General features: G+C 43.2%; 2 protein-coding genes and 1 long non-coding RNA gene across 7 annotated transcripts in view; 1 reads left to right on the top strand and 2 right to left on the bottom strand.

The window, feature by feature from the left end:
- Positions 1–16,480, bottom strand: part of LOC123287442 (GTPase IMAP family member 1-like) — a 221,816-nt gene that overhangs the window by 14,541 nt on the left and 190,795 nt on the right. The window contains exon 1 of one of the 3 annotated variants that reach the window (XM_070515740.1): positions 1,102–1,219. The exons of 1 other annotated variant lie outside the window; for it this stretch is intronic. The gene's annotated coding sequence lies outside the window, so the exon portion shown is untranslated. Of the gene's footprint in view, positions 1–1,101; positions 1,220–16,480 lie in introns of those variants that run through there. One more of the 3 variants, XM_070515757.1, reaches the window with a different exon arrangement.
- LOC106831133 (GTPase IMAP family member 2) lies at positions 6,731–10,797 on the bottom strand. Of its 3 annotated transcripts, none has more exons than XM_044766208.2 (3): positions 10,167–10,530; positions 9,603–9,638; positions 6,731–8,991 (listed from the first exon to the last, which is right to left on the bottom strand). In XM_044766208.2, the coding sequence occupies exons 1-3, from the start codon at positions 10,243–10,245 to the stop codon at positions 8,006–8,008; spliced, it is 1,101 nt and encodes a 366-aa protein (XP_044622143.1). In that variant the 5' UTR covers positions 10,246–10,530; the 3' UTR covers positions 6,731–8,005. The 3 variants fall into 3 exon arrangements, with proteins under 3 accessions (XP_044622143.1, XP_070371823.1, XP_014696666.2); XM_070515722.1 differs by lacking the exon at positions 10,167–10,530 and adding an exon at positions 9,854–9,936 and having other exon boundaries at positions 6,735–8,991; XM_014841180.3 differs by lacking the exon at positions 10,167–10,530 and adding an exon at positions 10,586–10,797 and having other exon boundaries at positions 6,740–8,991.
- Positions 13,831–16,326, top strand: LOC106831160 (uncharacterized). Its single transcript, XR_001398089.3, has 2 exons — positions 13,831–14,576; positions 16,020–16,326. It is a non-coding gene; the product is annotated as an uncharacterized lncRNA (long non-coding RNA).

Raw genomic sequence — 16,480 nt, 5'->3', positions numbered from 1 at the left:
AATCAACAAGCTGCCATAATTGACAGCAGAGCAGAAATGAAGAGACATCCAGAAGATTCAGAGCAAAGAAGGAGAATTTAGCCAAAGCAAGAAGTCCTTGTCAAAGGTGGAAATGGGAACGTGTGACACAGAATTCACAGAGCCCTGGGGTAGGTCTGTTGGCTTTTCCATATAGTTTGGATGAAAACTATATGGAAGTGTTTTTAAATACTTTAAATATGAAGTGATTTTAAATAGTTTTTAAGTTGAAGTTTGGGTGACAAATGGCTTGTAGTCGTTGAGGGGCGTAAACCATGTGAGTCCTGTATTCTTAATGCTCTGAGACTTCAAAGTTCATCTAGTTCAGCACCTCCCAAACTTACTGTTTTTCAGAACTGCTTGAATGTTCTTTAAAAATGTACATTTTGGGGAACATCCTCAGAGAGTCTGATTCATGAATCAGGTGTTTCTGATGTAATCAGTCCACAAATCAGAGAATGGAAACCGTTATTTATTCAAACATCTTCATTGTACAGGTGGAGAAATTGAGGCATCCCTGCCGCTGGGGTGGGAGAAGCTTGGGTTAGGGGTCCTGCATGGGAAGGGGTTGGAGAGCAAGCTTAACCTCAGATGTCTCCCGATGGCCCCTGCTGTGGGCAGTGTGGGGAGGGAGGATCTGGGGCGTCCATTCAGATGCACCCGGATCTGCCACATTGTCACTCGCTCTGAGGTTGGATTGCTCATGGTCCAGAGAAGCATCTTTTGCCTTTGCTGAGTATGCAGTCTGGGCAATGTTGCATGCTTTCAAAATGTAACCTGTTCCTGGAAGTGGTTCCAGCACACACTTCACTCACTGTGTTAAGGGAGTAAAGAGGGGAGACAGGTTTGTTCCTTAACAAGAATGTGCATCTCCAGGCTGGAGAAGATACTCATAAACTTCCTCTCTCAAAACTCGGGACATCTTTAAACCTGGAAGCATCATCCTGGGTGCTCAGGCTCTTGGATGAGCATGGTGCCTGGTGGGATGCAGGAGCTCAGGCAGTAAATGCTCTCAGAACCACTTTCCTGCTGGGTGGTCACACCTCCCTCTCCCCAGCCAGCTCCCTCCCAGTTTGGGCTCACCTTTCCTGGTGACAGGCTCAGATGCTGGCTCCCCAAAGCAGCTGTCCTACTGCTTTCTGTTCGGCTGTGAGTGCAGCAGGCTGTTCCTCCCAACACACAGAGGAAGTCACTGTGCCTCATAGCCCTCAGAGCCCAGGAAGCTCAGGGAGGGGGGGCCCAGTGGTGACAAGTTAAAGAGACAGACACAATCCCCATTGGGTTGCGCATTTGCAGTGTTTCTCCTGCAAACCCTCCTTCCTGCTGTGACCAAGGTGGTGTGTGACTCCAGCAGGGCCAATCTACCAAATATCTTGCCACAGCTGTGGGAGGGAAGGGCGGTGTAGGCCCTTAGCCCTGACTCTACTTCTAGAGTTGGCGACTGATCTGATCTTCAATTACCTTTTATCCTCTAGGGATTTCTTTTTCCCTATAAAATAGGTCCAGAGAGTCTCCTGCCCCAGGACAAAGAATATGCTAGCCGTTCTCAACGGCTGTCTGTTGACTGGACGTCCATGTGGCCAGTGCTACCCTGGGGTCCAGTCCATCAGAAAAGTCTGGAAGCAGAGTCTCATCATTCTCTAACAAAGGCAGGCGCTCCAGCTATTGAAGGACCTGGGGGCTCGGCAGTGTGTTGAGGATGAATGCCTTACTCAGTTCTTCAGTGGACCTTGTCACAAGGCCTAGTCCAGTCATCTGTGTTGGTGTCGCCAGTTCTAGTTTTCCTCTCTTCTCTCAAGAGAGTCATGAGAGCGAGGTCAGCGAAAGACCCAGTCGTGTGGTGAACAGGCTACAAAAGAACTGGCTGTAGACCTGGTCATGTCACTAAGCAGCTGTGACCTCACCTAGCTCACTTAAACTTTTGGGAGTTCACTGTCCCTTTACATGAGAAGGAGGGCTAAGCTGAGCCCTGGTCCACTGGCTGCGGCCTGATTTTTCCTCTCTTCCTTGCCAGCCGAAGTTTTCAGTGTGGGAAGAGACTCAACTTCCACTATTTCCCTCCCTTTTTTGGGATGATGGACACTCCCCCTGTTTCCGTCAGCATTGCTGAGGCAGGGAAGCTCTCGTTCTCCCACTAGATCAGCACGCCAGACTAGTGTGAGGCAAGTGCGGTGTCCAGGGCACAGAATTTAAGGAGGCACTCACCCCAGAGTCACTCAAGGGCTGACCCTGCAGGTGAATGGTCCTGAGAGTGAGGGCTTCCTTAAGAGTGAGGTGCCTGTAGCCCCTCTCTAGCCTCACCCTACTCCAAGCCATGGAGATCAGCTTTGACTGAGTCTCGGAGATCCGACATGTACCTTCCATGAAGATGCTTTCAGTGCCTCTTCGATACTTCCTTGCCATTTGCTGTTCCTATGCATGCATGTGGTGTCTTACTTCAGTCACCTGTAACTCTCTGCCTGAGGGCTTATCTGGCTATAAGAGTTTGCTTGGCTAGTGCCTGGAGCAGCCTGAGGTTGTCAGCTGGCGAACCCAGGAGCAGACCTCATCAATGACAGTCAGAAGTTAATGAATTAATACCCTGGCTTCCTTGCTTAGCAAACTGTCCCCTGCCCACCTAGTGAGATAACTTTGAGGTATAGTCTCCACAAATTGCTGAGGTCCCCAGCAGGACTGAGACCCAGTTGTCTACAGTGGGGACGTCTGCATCCTTGTCTACAGTGGTAACATGCTTGTGAACGCCACCTGCTTTGGCCCCTCTCCCTTCCCTGTCTCTGTGTTGTGTTCCCCGTCTCTGCTAGTGCTCCCTGGGATCACCTCATATCCGAAAGGCTTTCTCCATCTCCACTTTCCTCTACATTCCTGTTAGCTTTTGATTATTTCTCCCTGTCTCTGGGCTTGGTCCCCTGTTCTTCACTCACTTGCCATCAATGGTGGGAACATATCTGAGGCCTGAGGCCCTGAGACTCCAGGGTCTCAGAACTATCCAGAATGCCTATTTCCTCTCCTCCTCTATTTTGACACTTCCTTCCTTCCCTTTCAATATTTACACGTTCACTGTTTTATTCTCTGTTCTTATAAATCCAGTAAAATGACACAGAAATCGTTAAATTTGTGCATTTTAAGGAAAACATCCTTCCTGAAGAGATCTATGCTAATAAGAAGTTCACACCTCCTAGGGTAATTCTTCAGACCTGATCTCTCTGTCTTTTTATGACATTCCCAGAGCTGAACGGTCAGCATCCCTAGGGCCACAAAGGAAGAAGAGTGATCCAGATAGCATCTCAGGAGAGGAGACTATAAGAAAATAACTCCTTCTATCAAATATTGACTATCTGAAAGACATTGGCCCCACTGTTCCCCAGAATTTAGGTGCACTATTTCAATGCCCATGTAGATCCTGGTTCTTTTTTGAGGAGAGGGAGGTCATGGCAATCAAGGTTTACTTGTTTACAAGTTCCAGCCATGTAGGTGGTGCCCAGGATTCAGTTTCACAGGACAAGAACCAAGGCCAGCTTCCTAATTTTACAGCATGTTTTCCTTTATGTTTAAAGGAGATGGAAGTGTCTTATCCCAATGAGATGTTAAAATGTTGTGTATTTCATCTTCAAATATTATGTACAATGGGACACTGAAGTCAAACGTATTAAAAACGTTCAGAGTGAGAGAGAAGCATATTACAATTAGTCTAGACTTGTGTGAGAACCTAGGATGAGTTTCAGTTAATAAAGGACCAGGAGAAAGGACAAGGGTAGAGGCATATTTGAAGTAACCTCAGCATGCCATAAAAAGACAAATGAATGAGGAAAAATCACTCAGACAATGTGTAGGGTATCAAGAAAAAGGACTGAAACAGAACTCCAAAGGCCCTCATCATCCTGGATCCATAAAGGAGAAAGTATTGCAAACGTTCAAGAAGTAAAAAAAGCTGAAAGGTTTGTTGTTGTGAAAAACAAACTGAAGAATATTTGAAAAGGAAAAAAATCAGTTAAAATGGGGGATTTTTGTTTCTGGTTAAGTTGGTGGAAGATGCAAAAGCCCTTAACCTCCACAATGACAAGAATTGGACAGAATAAAAACGTACTTCTCTGTGTCTAGCAAAGGATGGTGGATGCAAGGAAGCACTGAGGAACAGGATTCATGATAAGAAAGAGCCCTTACAGGTGAGCAGAGAGCTGGGGAGCCTCCTTTATCTGGGGTAGGTACTTGGCCTGGATATAAACGTTTGGATGGGTTGGCTGGCCACAGAAAGATAGACTTTGCTGAGTGGAGGAGAAATTAGATGATCCTTTCATGACAAGGTGGGCTATCAAAATAGATGGGCATCTACATGATCCTTGAGGGAAACCCAAATTGCTTCTCTTGATAACTTCTCCCCTTTCCATCATAAATTATCTTTCCTAAGAAAGCTGCAGTGGAGAATGGCCAACAAAACCGAGACATTATTCAATCCACATATTGTTACAGGGCCCTGCTGGTGAAGTAAAACCATTTTCACTTGGAGCCTTACACCCTCCCAGTTCAAAAGTTGACAAGATAAAGAAGCTGCTGTGGTTTTTTGTGGTTGCCGGATGAGAAGTGAACTCAATCAATTTAAAGTGGTGGCTTATTTTCATTCAACTCGAATTTAGGAGCCAAGGATGTGATCACTCTAACCACCAGACAGATAAATGAACTTGCACTCTCCATGAGATAAACCAAACCAGGGTGAACATATACTTCAGACTTCAGCTTTATTGTCGCAAATACAATACAAATTTATGTGACATATCAAGAATCCGGAAAATATGACTCATGATCATAAGGTCAGTTAGTAGAAGCAGAACCACAGATGACTCATTCATTAGAATTACCAGTTAAGGACTTTAAAATAGCTATTATAAATGTATTAAAGAATTTATAGAAAAATAAATATAATGAGCTAAGAGTTGAAGAATTTCATGGGGGAAATATAAACTCTCAAAAGAACTAAATCTTGAGGCCAGCCCAGTGGCATGGTGGTTAAATTCCCGTGCTCCTCTTTGGCGGTCTGGGGTTTGCAGGTTCAAATCTGGGGCACAGACCAGCACACTGCTCATCACCTAATGCTAAGGTGGCATCCCACATGCAAAATAGCAGGTGATTGGCACAGATGTTAGCTCAGTGCCAATCTTCCTCAAGCAAAAAGAGGATTGGCAACGGATGTTAGCTCAGGGCCTATCTTCTCCCTAAATCTGAAACTAGAAAATAAAATAACTGAAATTTTTTTAGAAAACTTACTTGGATGGGCCTAATAGCATGTTGGACATTGAAGAAAGGATCTAAGAACTTGAAGACAGGGCAAGAGGAGTTAGTGAGATTGAAGCACAAAAAGGAAAAAAAATTGAAAAAATAAATGAACATGGCACTAGTGATCAATGGGACAGTATCAAGCGGTCTAATGCCATTGGAATCCAAGAAGGAGAAGAAAAGACTGAACTGGGTAGAAAAAACGTTTTGAAGATATGATGACCAAAAATGTTAAAATTTGATGGAAAACTTCAACTCATAAATCCAAAAATCTTAATTAAGAGTCAGTAGGAAATACAAAGAAAAACAAACCGAGGCATTTTATAGTCAAACTACTGAAAACCAAAGAAAAAGAGAAAAATTTAAAATCACTAGAGGAGGCAAAAAGACACATATTATACACAGGGGAACAATATAAGAATGACAGCCACTTTCTTATCAGAAACAATATGAGCCAGAAAACATTGGAACAAGCTTAAATTGCTGAAGAAAAATAATAGACTTCTTTATTCAGCAGAACTACCCTGAAAAAATGAAGATTAAAAGAAGACATTTGAAGATAATGAAAACCAGGGAGAATTTGTCCCACCAGGCTTATACTGCAAGAAATTCTTGAGGCTGATGGGGATGATAGCAGATAGAGACTTGGATCAACAGGAAAGAATGAAGGTCTCTGGACATTTTAAATATGTGGGAAATATGAAAAGACTATTTTGATTATTGCTCTGTTTCTAAAAAAGGAAATTGATTAAAGCAAAATAATCATAGCATAGTGTGAGTTTTTTAACATATGAAGAAGTAAAAAAAAGGACCACAATATCACAAAGGGAGGAGAGGAGCTAAACGGAAGTAACTTCTCTGAGGTTCTAATATTTTATTTGAAGTGGTGCACTATCTTAACTCAAGATTGAGAATTAAAGTTAAGGGTAAATATTTTAGTCCCTAGAGCAACCACTGAAGAAATAAAAGCCAAAAGAAGAGAGAAAGTGGAATAATTTTTTAAAACTCAGTTAATACAAAAGAATGAAAAAAAGAGGGACAAAGAAACGATGGGGTACATAGAGATCAGGAGCAGGACGGTAGACTTAAATCCAAGCACAGCTGTAGTTACGTCACATGTAACTGATCTTTGACAAAGGAGCAAACGTTTCAATGGAGAAAGGATAGTCGTTTCAGCAAATGATGCCAGAACGTGATGCTGGATGTCCACCTGCAAAAAAATGAGTCTAGACACAGACCTCAAATCTTTCACAAAAGTTAACTCCAAATGAATCATAGATGTAAATGTCAAATGAAAACTATGACTCCTAGAAGATGACGTTGGAGAAAAATCTCCATAACCTTGGGTTTGGTGGTGACTTTTTAGATACAACACCAAAAGCATGATCCATGAAAGAAAAAATTGATAAATTACATTTCATTAAAATTAAAAACTTCTGCTCTGCAAAAAATATTAAGAGCAGGGAATAAAATAGAACGCAGAAAATACGATAGAGAAAATCAAACTTAAATTTTTGTAATGTTTAATAAAATTCATAAACTTCCAGCCAGGCTGATCAAACAAAAATAAATAATCATGAACTACCAATGGCAGAATTCAAAGAGGAGAGATTACTGTGGTTCCTGTACATATCAAAGCCATAATAAAAAGATTTTATGAGTTTGTGCAAATCAACAACTTCAATATAATAGAAAAGTACCTTCAAAAGCATAGCTTACCAAAATGAGCATAAGAAGAAATAAAAAATGAGAACAGCCTTGTATATTTGGATAAAAATGAGTTTGCAATATCAGTTCCCTGGGAAGGTCCTCACATAATGTAGAAGGCTCGGAGTCACTCTTCAGCTTTGCTGACACCCCAGGCTGAGTTTCTTGAGCTCAGCATGGGTATCGGTGTGTGCCTGTTGGTCAACCCTGCCTTCCGAGTTTGCTTATTCCTCGTGGCTCTCAAGTCCAGTTTTAGCTCCACCTTCTTTTTATGTGTATTGTTAGCTTCACTTTTGGAGTTTTCCTTATTTTCTAGTGAGCTCATCAGTTGTAAAGGTCTTGTTTATTTTAATAAATTCAGCTTCTATTTGCATTTAACAGGACGATGCATCAGAGTACCCAGTCCGCCATCTTGTCTGAAGTGTAAGCTTCTATGTGTGTTTCACTGCCCGATGTGAGTGGGGCCAGGGATCAAACCTGGCTGAGCCATTAAGCAAATTATATGTATGTAAAACAGACCATTGACATGTCCATGTCTCTGTGTGTGGTCGTTGGGCATAAATTGGATCCCTTATGGAGTAAATGAGCCATATGTCCACTTACCATCTTCTGAGGATAAAACCATAGAACAGAAATAAAGACAAGTCATCTCAGGAACTTTATGGTTAACTTATTGTTATTATATTGAGTAGAAATTTTATTGTTATTTTTCTTAAGTTCAGTAGAAATAGTATTATGAAGAAGAAAGGGAGTTTCCATGAACATAAAATGGGCTTTAGAGATTTAAAAATGAGAGGAATTTTATGTAGACAGATTCTAAAAGGTTCTGGTATTGTATTTCAAAACAAACAGTAACTTTTAAAATAATTTGGTTCATTAATAAATAGGGTGATGTTAAGATTGAAACGCTTCACAGAATCTCGAACATTCACTGATGTCAGGCTGTGCATTACACGGAGGCCCTGTGATTCATGCACTATATGACAGTGAGCAGATAATTACTGGTCTGTCCCTATAGTCTAGGAGTCTTGCGTTCCAGTCCAGTGGTCTTTCTGGAAATTATCATTAATTCTTGAAGTATAATTAACAGGAAGCCACAGAAGAAATTGTATATACAAAAGAGTGAGCAGTAAAACAAGTTGCACATTCTGTACAATACACAAAATAACAGAATTAGCAATTTGACAAACAACTGAATACAAAACAAAAGACAGACTAGTGCTTTGATTAGGGCTTGTTTTAGGCAACTGGCGTTGGCCGTGGTTGTGTAACGTCTCTGAATTTCCATGTACTTGATAAGACTCTCTTTGAAATCCTTCAGTGCTTCCTCAGACTGCACAGGTCCACCTTCTGACCCTGTCACTAAGACGTACAGCCCATTGGCATAGTGGTCACCCCTGTGCTCCCTCACCAGGTCCTCAGTCAAGTCCATGAGCTCCTTCAGTTGGTCGTCCCGGTCACTGCCTTTAGCACGGTTATTGAAGGCACACACTCGCCCCCCACACGCTGCCACCAGCTTGCTTAGGGCTTTGTTCTCTGAGTCGTGGATGTAGTCTACCAAGGACCCTCCCTCCAGGTCTTCCTTGTGGGTGAAGAGGACAATTGTGTGTCTCATGGCATCATCTCCAAAGATCTCCCTCACTCTCTGCGCAGCCTGCTGGTCCTGGGTGGTGAATCGGCCCAGCTGCGTCACCAGGAGCAGCACATGGGGTCCTGGGGCAGAGAGCGAATAGCATCTCTGTACCTCCTTGTACAGGGAGTCAGCGTGGTCCTTCCCAGAAAACATATCTGGCGTGTCAATAACGACCATCTCCCTCTCTCCCCAGCCTCCCCGACTTTGACTGCAAGTCTTGGTCAGGGTCCGGGCGCCCAGCCGCGACTCAAACGCTTGCTTCCCGAGGATGCTGTTCCCAGTGGCACTTTTGCCAGTGCCCGTTTTGCCCACCAGAATGATCCTCAGCTCTGATCCTCTGGCAAGTTGGTTCTTCCCATGTGGTCCTGTTAAGAGCAAGTTTGCTGTGTTATTACTCTATTGATCACTCCAATGGAATGTTTTTAATGATAAGGACTTATTCTAACATTATGGGAAAAGACCTTCAACAATATATTGTACTTATGAACTCAAAGCTTCATCAGCAAATAAAATAAATAAATTATGGGTTTTAAAGCATCTCGATTTTCTAGGACTGCAAGGTATTGCTATGTTGGATCCCAGGCAAGCGTACGTGGGTATCAAGACGAATTTGGAGACATATCTTGTCACGTAAGGCTTGCCTGAATCGCTGCACTCTGGCCCTCTAAAAGACAAATTTTCTGAAGATCAGAGATGTGAGCCCAAGACTGTGGCTCCATCTCCAGGTGGGTTAAGTAACCTGACTCTGCTCTGAGGCCAGAGCTGGCGCCTCTGACCTCAGCTGGGCAGGGCTGTGGTTGTGACCACCAACAAAATGGCTGGAGCAGGAAAATACTGGAAAGAGCACTGCAAAATTCCTCTCCTGAGTGAAGGAGCAGCTGATGGCCCATGCTTTGCTTAGAGAGGACAGCATGACTTCTATGTAAAATAGGCCCAGAATATGGTGAAATAGGCACACGGGAAGTCACTGTCTCACCTGAGTGATGGTGTTCACGTTGGTCCATTGCTGCTCCTGAGGGACAGACACCAGAGACCAATAAAAAACCATTACCTTTCAGTTCTGGATCGTGAAAGGCCCTTGTACTCCGAGAGCACTCTCTCACCGTGCTTCACTTGTTTGCACGTAGCTGCCAACGTGCTGGAGGAGAATTACCATCCTCCGTTACAGAGAAATCCAGTCACTTGCCCATAGTCACCCGGGGAGTGGAGAAGCCCCCTGCTTCTTACCTCCATGCCCACCTCTTCTCTCGCTTCCTTCCTCCCTTCCGCTCACTGGCCTCCCTGCCCCTTCTCTTGGCCTCACCCCTTTACTTCTCTCACCTTCCTGTCTAAGTGTGCTCTCCCCCCTTCTGAGATTGTCTCCTCCTCCTCCTCTCCTTCTTTCCCCACCTTGCTCCCTTCCTTCCACTTCTCCACTCTTTCCAAACCCCTGCCTTCATTTTCAGTCCTTGTGGAGACACTCAATGAGTTAGGAGCATGACTCTGGAAAAGCACACTGTCCTTTAAGCCAGAAATACACTTCATGTGATCCGTCAATTACCTGAATATTCCTCCTCCCTCAGCTGCCACCAGGAAGCAGCCCTGCGACCTAGTTCCCTGTCCTGGGCAGTGAGGAGCATTGGTTCATGTTCATCCAATCGCTTTTTCTCTCCCTCAAATCCAGCAGCATGTACCAAAGCAACAAGGCACAGAAAACCGATACCCACATGGGAAAGCCCAAATTCTTCCAGTTAGCACTTTTCATTGGCTTTATGCTAAGGAAACTCTCTTTGCCAGAGATGTGTAAACTGAGCGATGGGAAGTTCTCAGTTCTGTAAGCTGGCTTCCCTTAAGCCAAAGGCAGTCACTCTAAATCGTTTCCCTTAAAATAGGGCAAATTTCTTCATGACAAATTTTTTTTGAACATAGCTTGGGAACTAGAAATCAACTCTGAACGGTGTTTCTTGAATGTGGGCTTACCAATTTACTGGCCAAAGGAACAGAGGGCTCCCCATCCAAACCTGTGACTTGCCGGCTCAGGGCGAAGAGAAAAAGAAAAGAAAAGAAAAACCCCAGTCTGTTTTCTTCCTCTCTGTAATCTCCTCTGAGCTTCCTCTTGCAAAAGAGCCCCACCACGTGCCGGCATCTGAAATTCTCATTTATGCCACATATACAAAATAGGCAGTTGGAATGGGAAAATCTGATCAGTAGTCATTTATTATCGTGTGGGCTGCCTGTCTCTTCCTGTCAGTGGGAAAAAGCTCTTGTTTGAATGATTTCGACTGGACAGGATAGCAAGGCAGGGACACCAGGAAATGGGTGGTTTGATTCCTTCCCACCTAGCTGTGTCCTCACAGTTACAAGTTTGCCTAAATGCAGGGCCCCCTGAGAAGGCCAACCTCACTCACACTGGTGGCCATGATGGCTTTGAAGTCAAGTGCCACTGGGGAAGGAGAAAGCATCGGGGGGGCACCTCTGACAGCGCACCATACAGGGGAAGAAGGATAGAGACAGGAGACCCCGAGAGAAGCCCGTGTTGTCCAAATCAGACCGAGAGTAACATCAGTGACCATCAAAGCATCTTGAAACAGCTCACTCATGGCTTCGCTGGCATCCATGCCTTTCTTTCCTGTCTGGCTCTGTGATTTCAGGGAACACACCCCAGGGAGCAATGATCTAGGCAGTGTCCACAATAACAAGCTGGAGTGTCCACATTCAGGATGAACAACCCAAGAGTTAAAGTTGAAATCATTCAAATGCTCTTTTTCCTATTTATATGACAATCACTACTGCCGAGGGAAGGAGACTATGAAATGTACATGGCCTTTAACTATCCCAGAACAGGGGTGATGCACTTCCTTTCTCACCAGACCATTGAGGAGGAATCATCACATGGCCCTGACCTTGTGATAAGGAGGCTGGGCAACGCCGTGGAGCCACGGGGCCCGGGTGAACGCCACTACCATGTCACACACAATTAGCGTTTTGTGCTGTATTTTTCCAGATCCTTCACTTTGCAGTCTCTTAAGTGTGCTTAAAGAGCCATACAATATGGGCAACTCCTGCTTAATATCAATAGTCTGTTCCTAATGTTAGAACATTCTGGGTCAAAACACTCACAAGGACCTATTTCATATCGTTTATATGTAAGACAAATGTAATGCAATATACGTCACACACAAAGCCTACCAATTTTCTAAATTATATTCAAAATTCAGTAAAGCACGTATCTATAAGAAAAACTATCATTTCAGAATAAAAAAAGCTTAAAACATTGCTTTTCTGAATACCAAAAAGCTATTTTTGGTGTATAAAAGAAAGCTACTGGATAATATAAGTCTCTCTGAAAATAACCCGATTAAAAACTTGGCAAAGGATCTGAACAGATATTTTTCCAAAGAATTCATACAAATAACCAACAGGTACATGAAAAGGTGCTCAACATCACTAGTTATTCAGGGAATCCAAGTCAAAATTACGAGGAAATTTCACCTCACACCTGCTAGGATGGCTATCATCCAAAAGACAAGAGATAACAAGTGTTGGCGAGGATGTGGAGAATTCACACTGTTGGTGGGAGTGTAAATTGGTACAGCCACTATGGAAAACGATGTGGAGGTTCCTTAGAAAATTAAAAGTGGGCCTCCCATATGATCTAGCCATCCCTCTTCAGGGTATAGATACAAGGGAAATGAACCCAGTATCTTAATGAGATGCCTGCCCTTCCGTGTTCATTGCAGCGTTATTGACAATAGCCAAGACGTGGAAACAACCTAAGTGTCTGTCAATGGGTGAATGGATAAAGAAGAGGTGGTAGGTGTAAATAACAGAATGTTATTCAGCCATGAGAAAGAAGGAAATCTGGCCCTTTGCAACAACATGGGTGAAGCTTGGGGCATTATGCTACGTGAAATAAGTCAGACAGAGAAAGACAGATAGTGTGTAATCTCACTTATATGTGGGATCTAAAGAAAAGACATGGAACTCCTAGAACAGAGAGTAGAGTGGTGATTCCCAGGGTCTGGACGTTTAGGAAGGTGGGGAGGCGATGGTCAGAGGGTAAAAGCTTTCAGTAATGAGTGAGCCAGCTCTGGGGATGCACTGTGAGCAGGGTGACTACAGTTAGAATCCTGCACCTCACACGTGAAACTTGTGAAGTCAGCACATCTGTCCTGTTCTCACCACACACACAAATAAGGCGACTCCGCAAGGCGGTGGATGTGTTCGTTAATTTCACTCTAATAATCATTTCACAAAGTGTACATATATCAAATCATCATCTTGTACACTTTAAATATATATGGTTTTATTCATCAATTGTAACTCAATAAAATTGGGGGGGACAAAAAATAAAGACAGACAGCAAGTGAGGATGTTGAAGAACCAAAACTGCACTGTTGGTGAGAGTGTAAAACGTTACATTTTGGGAAAACATCTGGCAGTTTCTATGTCCTTCATTAGAGTATTATGTGTTTTTTTCATGTAGAAAAATAGTTTTTCATTTCCTTTTGATTCTTTTGGGGTTTCTAGGTTTGTCATAGATCGGATGCAAGTAATGATATTTTACTCCCCTATTTCCAAAAATATACCCTGGATTGCTTTTTCTTGTATAATTACATTGGTTGCTACCTTTAAAAAGTGAACTAATGTTGTGCTTCTATTTTTTACTTTAATTTTAGGGTATCTAATATCATTAACACTGATGCTGGTTTTTGCCCTTTAATCAGTTTGTTTAGAGATCAAGGTAGCACACTATGTTTAGACTTTTTCCTTAAAGCCATTTATCTGAGGTGTAAATTTGGAAAATTGTCTCTTTTAATGTTGATTGAAATAATTTCTTGAGTTTTTCTTTTAACCTATTAGAATTGTAGATTATGTTAACAAGTTTCCCAACATAGCTGATGTGTATGTGTGTGCATATAAAAGGTTGGGCTCCAAGGAATGCAGACTGTCGAGATGGAGATAGGAATTCAGGACATTTATGAGGGAGTGCCCTCACGAGTAACACTTGCAGGAGAAGGAAAGACAGGATTAGGCAGGGGGAGTGCGACTGAGATGGCGTTACCACAAATGTCCACTCTACAGGAGACCTAAAGTTTGGATGGACCTTTGAGTGAAGGTGAGCGGGCCGGGCTTAATCCCATTGACCAGTTATTGGATGTAAGCTTCCCCTGGGTAGGACACTTGACCTTACGTAAGGCATCTCTCCTCAGCAGAAGCCAATTTCCAGACAAGTGTGACGCTGGAAGCACCCCCAGCAACTGGAGGAAAAGGTCCTTCACAGAAGAAATAACAGAAGCATCCCACTAAAAGATGTGATTACCAGCACAGTGCTACATCCGCAAGCGGTGTTTGTTTGCAAGTAAGGGAACACGGAGATGCCCATTTTAAGTTTTATTCCATCACATTGCTTTGTCTATGATTCCAGATCATGGGTCACAATCGTCTCTTCTGGAGCCGGGGCACCAGGTGCACCATGTGCCATCTGGTTCCATGATGTAAAGACACTTCCTGGTTCCTTGGAATTGGACAGGGATGAGCCTCAGCCACGGATTGTTCCACCCTCTCCTCCACCAGTTCACCCTCTCCCGCTCTCCCCGCACTGAACAGCCACCGTGACTGCTCTTTGATCTCCCTCCTCTCTCAGTGAATGAAGCTGACCAATCATCTCTCTAAATTCCTCTGACTTTACGTTGTTATGATGAACTAGGGAGTCAGAACCACCAGGAGAAGAGTGTGGTCGTCGGAGAAGGAGTTAAGAAGCCAGATTGGACATTCCAGCCCCAGCAGCTGCAAATGGAGAAGAACCTAGGAACACAGCTGACAACCAGGGAGCACGGACATGTGGCTCTTGTCTAGCGCCCCAGCCGTCGGCAGCCGGTTGAGCCACTCCAGTCAAAGCCCCAGTCTGCATGGGGCAGAGGCAAGCCACACCCTCTGTGCTCTGCCTGAATTCCTGACGCACGAAATCGTAAGCACAATAAAATTGTTGTCTTATGCCACTGAGTTTTGGAGTGATTTGTTATACAGCAATAAATAATTGGATCACCTGAATGGGTTCCTAGAAGTAGAATTGCTGGACAATTGGTGCATGTCTTTGTAATTTTGATATTACTGAATTGCCCACGGTAAAAATTTTAACCATATTACTTATACCAGACTTTTAGTAGTTTCCCCATATATTTGCTCATGATTTTATCTGCCAATCTGATCAGTGAAAAATGGTATCTTACACATGGACATCACAGTATTAGTCAATATGAATGTGGTCGAATGGTTTTTCACATGTTAAAAAATTGTCAAGTTTTTATTAATACCTGTGTTATATATTTGTTGCTCATGTTTAACTTCTGTTGTTGATCATCTTCATATTGATTTGTAGATGTTCTTTGTATGGCTGAAAATGATCATTTTCCCTCCTTCTCCCAAATTTTCTAAAGAACTTCCAATTTCATTCCCTGTTAGTTTATTATGGCTAGTATCTGGAAGAATGTTAAATAGTCACCATGACAGTAGGCCTCCTTGACATGTTCCTGACTTTTGTGGTCATACCAATGTTTCCCATTAAACAAGATGCAGGCTTTGTGGCTGAGATGGAAAATTTTATTATGGTAAAAAGTACCCAATTATTAGATGTTGAATTTTACCAGAGTACCCTTCAGCAGTTAAGGAGATGATCAGATTTGTGGCTCCATAGCTGTATAACACATTGAACTATATGAAAATATTTCCTGATATTGAATCTTCTTTGCATTGAATTTTCCTTTGTTCTCCTTAGAATAGATCTTTATCATTGAAGGTACTGCTGGATTCTATTTGTTAATAACTAATTTAGGATTTTTACATTGCTTCATGAGTAATCTTATCCATTTCTGAAACAGAGGAATTCTTCTCTCTTTGATTGCCCTGGCTCCAGCTGTATCTGGTTTCACGGCCTCATCTTTCTTCCAAACATACCAACCACGGTGTTTTTCTGAATAGATCTTTCCACTCCAGAAGAGTTCTGGTTCTATCTTTTAAGAAACTAAGGCTTTTACCTTTCCCCCTTCACTGTCTCCTTTCTTGGGTGAGCCTGACACTGAGCAAAGACTTTAGCATAGTGAGTGTTGCTAAGGAGAATGCGGGGGTGCATTGGGAGTGTGTGAGAGACAAGCTAAACTAATGATGGGGGGAAGTCGGGAAAGACTTCCGAGAAGAAATAACCTTGTTTGAGCCAAAACTGAAGAATGAATGAAAGTTAGGGAAAGAGATTGGAGCTATTTCCAGGGAAAAGAAAATAGCATATTTCAAGGCAAGTGACAGCAATGGAGCTGGCAGATATTCGAAGGAAGCCAAGGATGGCTGGAACCTAGAGGCAGGGAAACAGCACATAAATCATTGACCAGCTTAAATGAGTTTTGCTTCCTTACAACAGGTTGTTGGTGAATCAAATCTCGCTCAATAGCAGAGACAGCACTGCGCACGTGCCAGGCGGGAACCCACAGCCCCAGGATGACCTCCGCCTTCAATAAGGAAAATCTGGGATCCAGCCACCCAAGTACCTGGATTACCACATATGGATTGATTCGAGACTAGCCAATCAGCCTATGAGCCCAGCTGCAGCTTTGTAGCCCTAACTCCTTAAAATGTGCCCCGAACCTTGGATTGAGGAGACGGACTTGAGAGCCTCGCCTCCTGGTTTGCCAGTGAACCTGACAATAAAGCCTTTTCTGTCCTCAAAAGCTGGTGCCGTGTTCTTGGCTTCTGTGTGCGTCAGATAGTGAGCCCTTGCTCGGTAACAGCAGGAAGTCAGGATGCGTAGAAATGAGGCTGAGACTGAGGCAGATGATTTGTCATGAAGTTGGGATCCTGAATGTTTTCTTATGGAAAATGGGA

Source organism: Equus asinus, chromosome 1 (assembly GCF_041296235.1).
Source record: "Equus asinus isolate D_3611 breed Donkey chromosome 1, EquAss-T2T_v2, whole genome shotgun sequence".
Classification (NCBI taxonomy): Eukaryota; Metazoa; Chordata; class Mammalia; order Perissodactyla; family Equidae; genus Equus; species Equus asinus.
Note: the sequence above shows the minus strand (reverse complement) of the source record. Positions and strands in the feature narration are given on the sequence as shown.

What these genes read in the sequence shown, in the direction of transcription:
- LOC106831133 (XM_044766208.2), bottom strand. Translation starts at nt 10,245, where the DNA reads ATGCTCCTCACTGCCCAGGACAGGGAACTAGGTCGCAGGGCTGCTTCC. An exon ending in GAGGGAGGAGGAATATTCAG is followed by an intron (nt 9,639 to 10,166) that starts GTAATTGACGGA and finishes TCTGTCCCTCAG; the next exon opens with GAGCAGCAATGGACCAACGT. An exon ending in ACGTGAACACCATCACTCAG is followed by an intron (nt 8,992 to 9,602) that starts GTGAGACAGTGA and finishes TGCTCTTAACAG; the next exon opens with GACCACATGGGAAGAACCAA.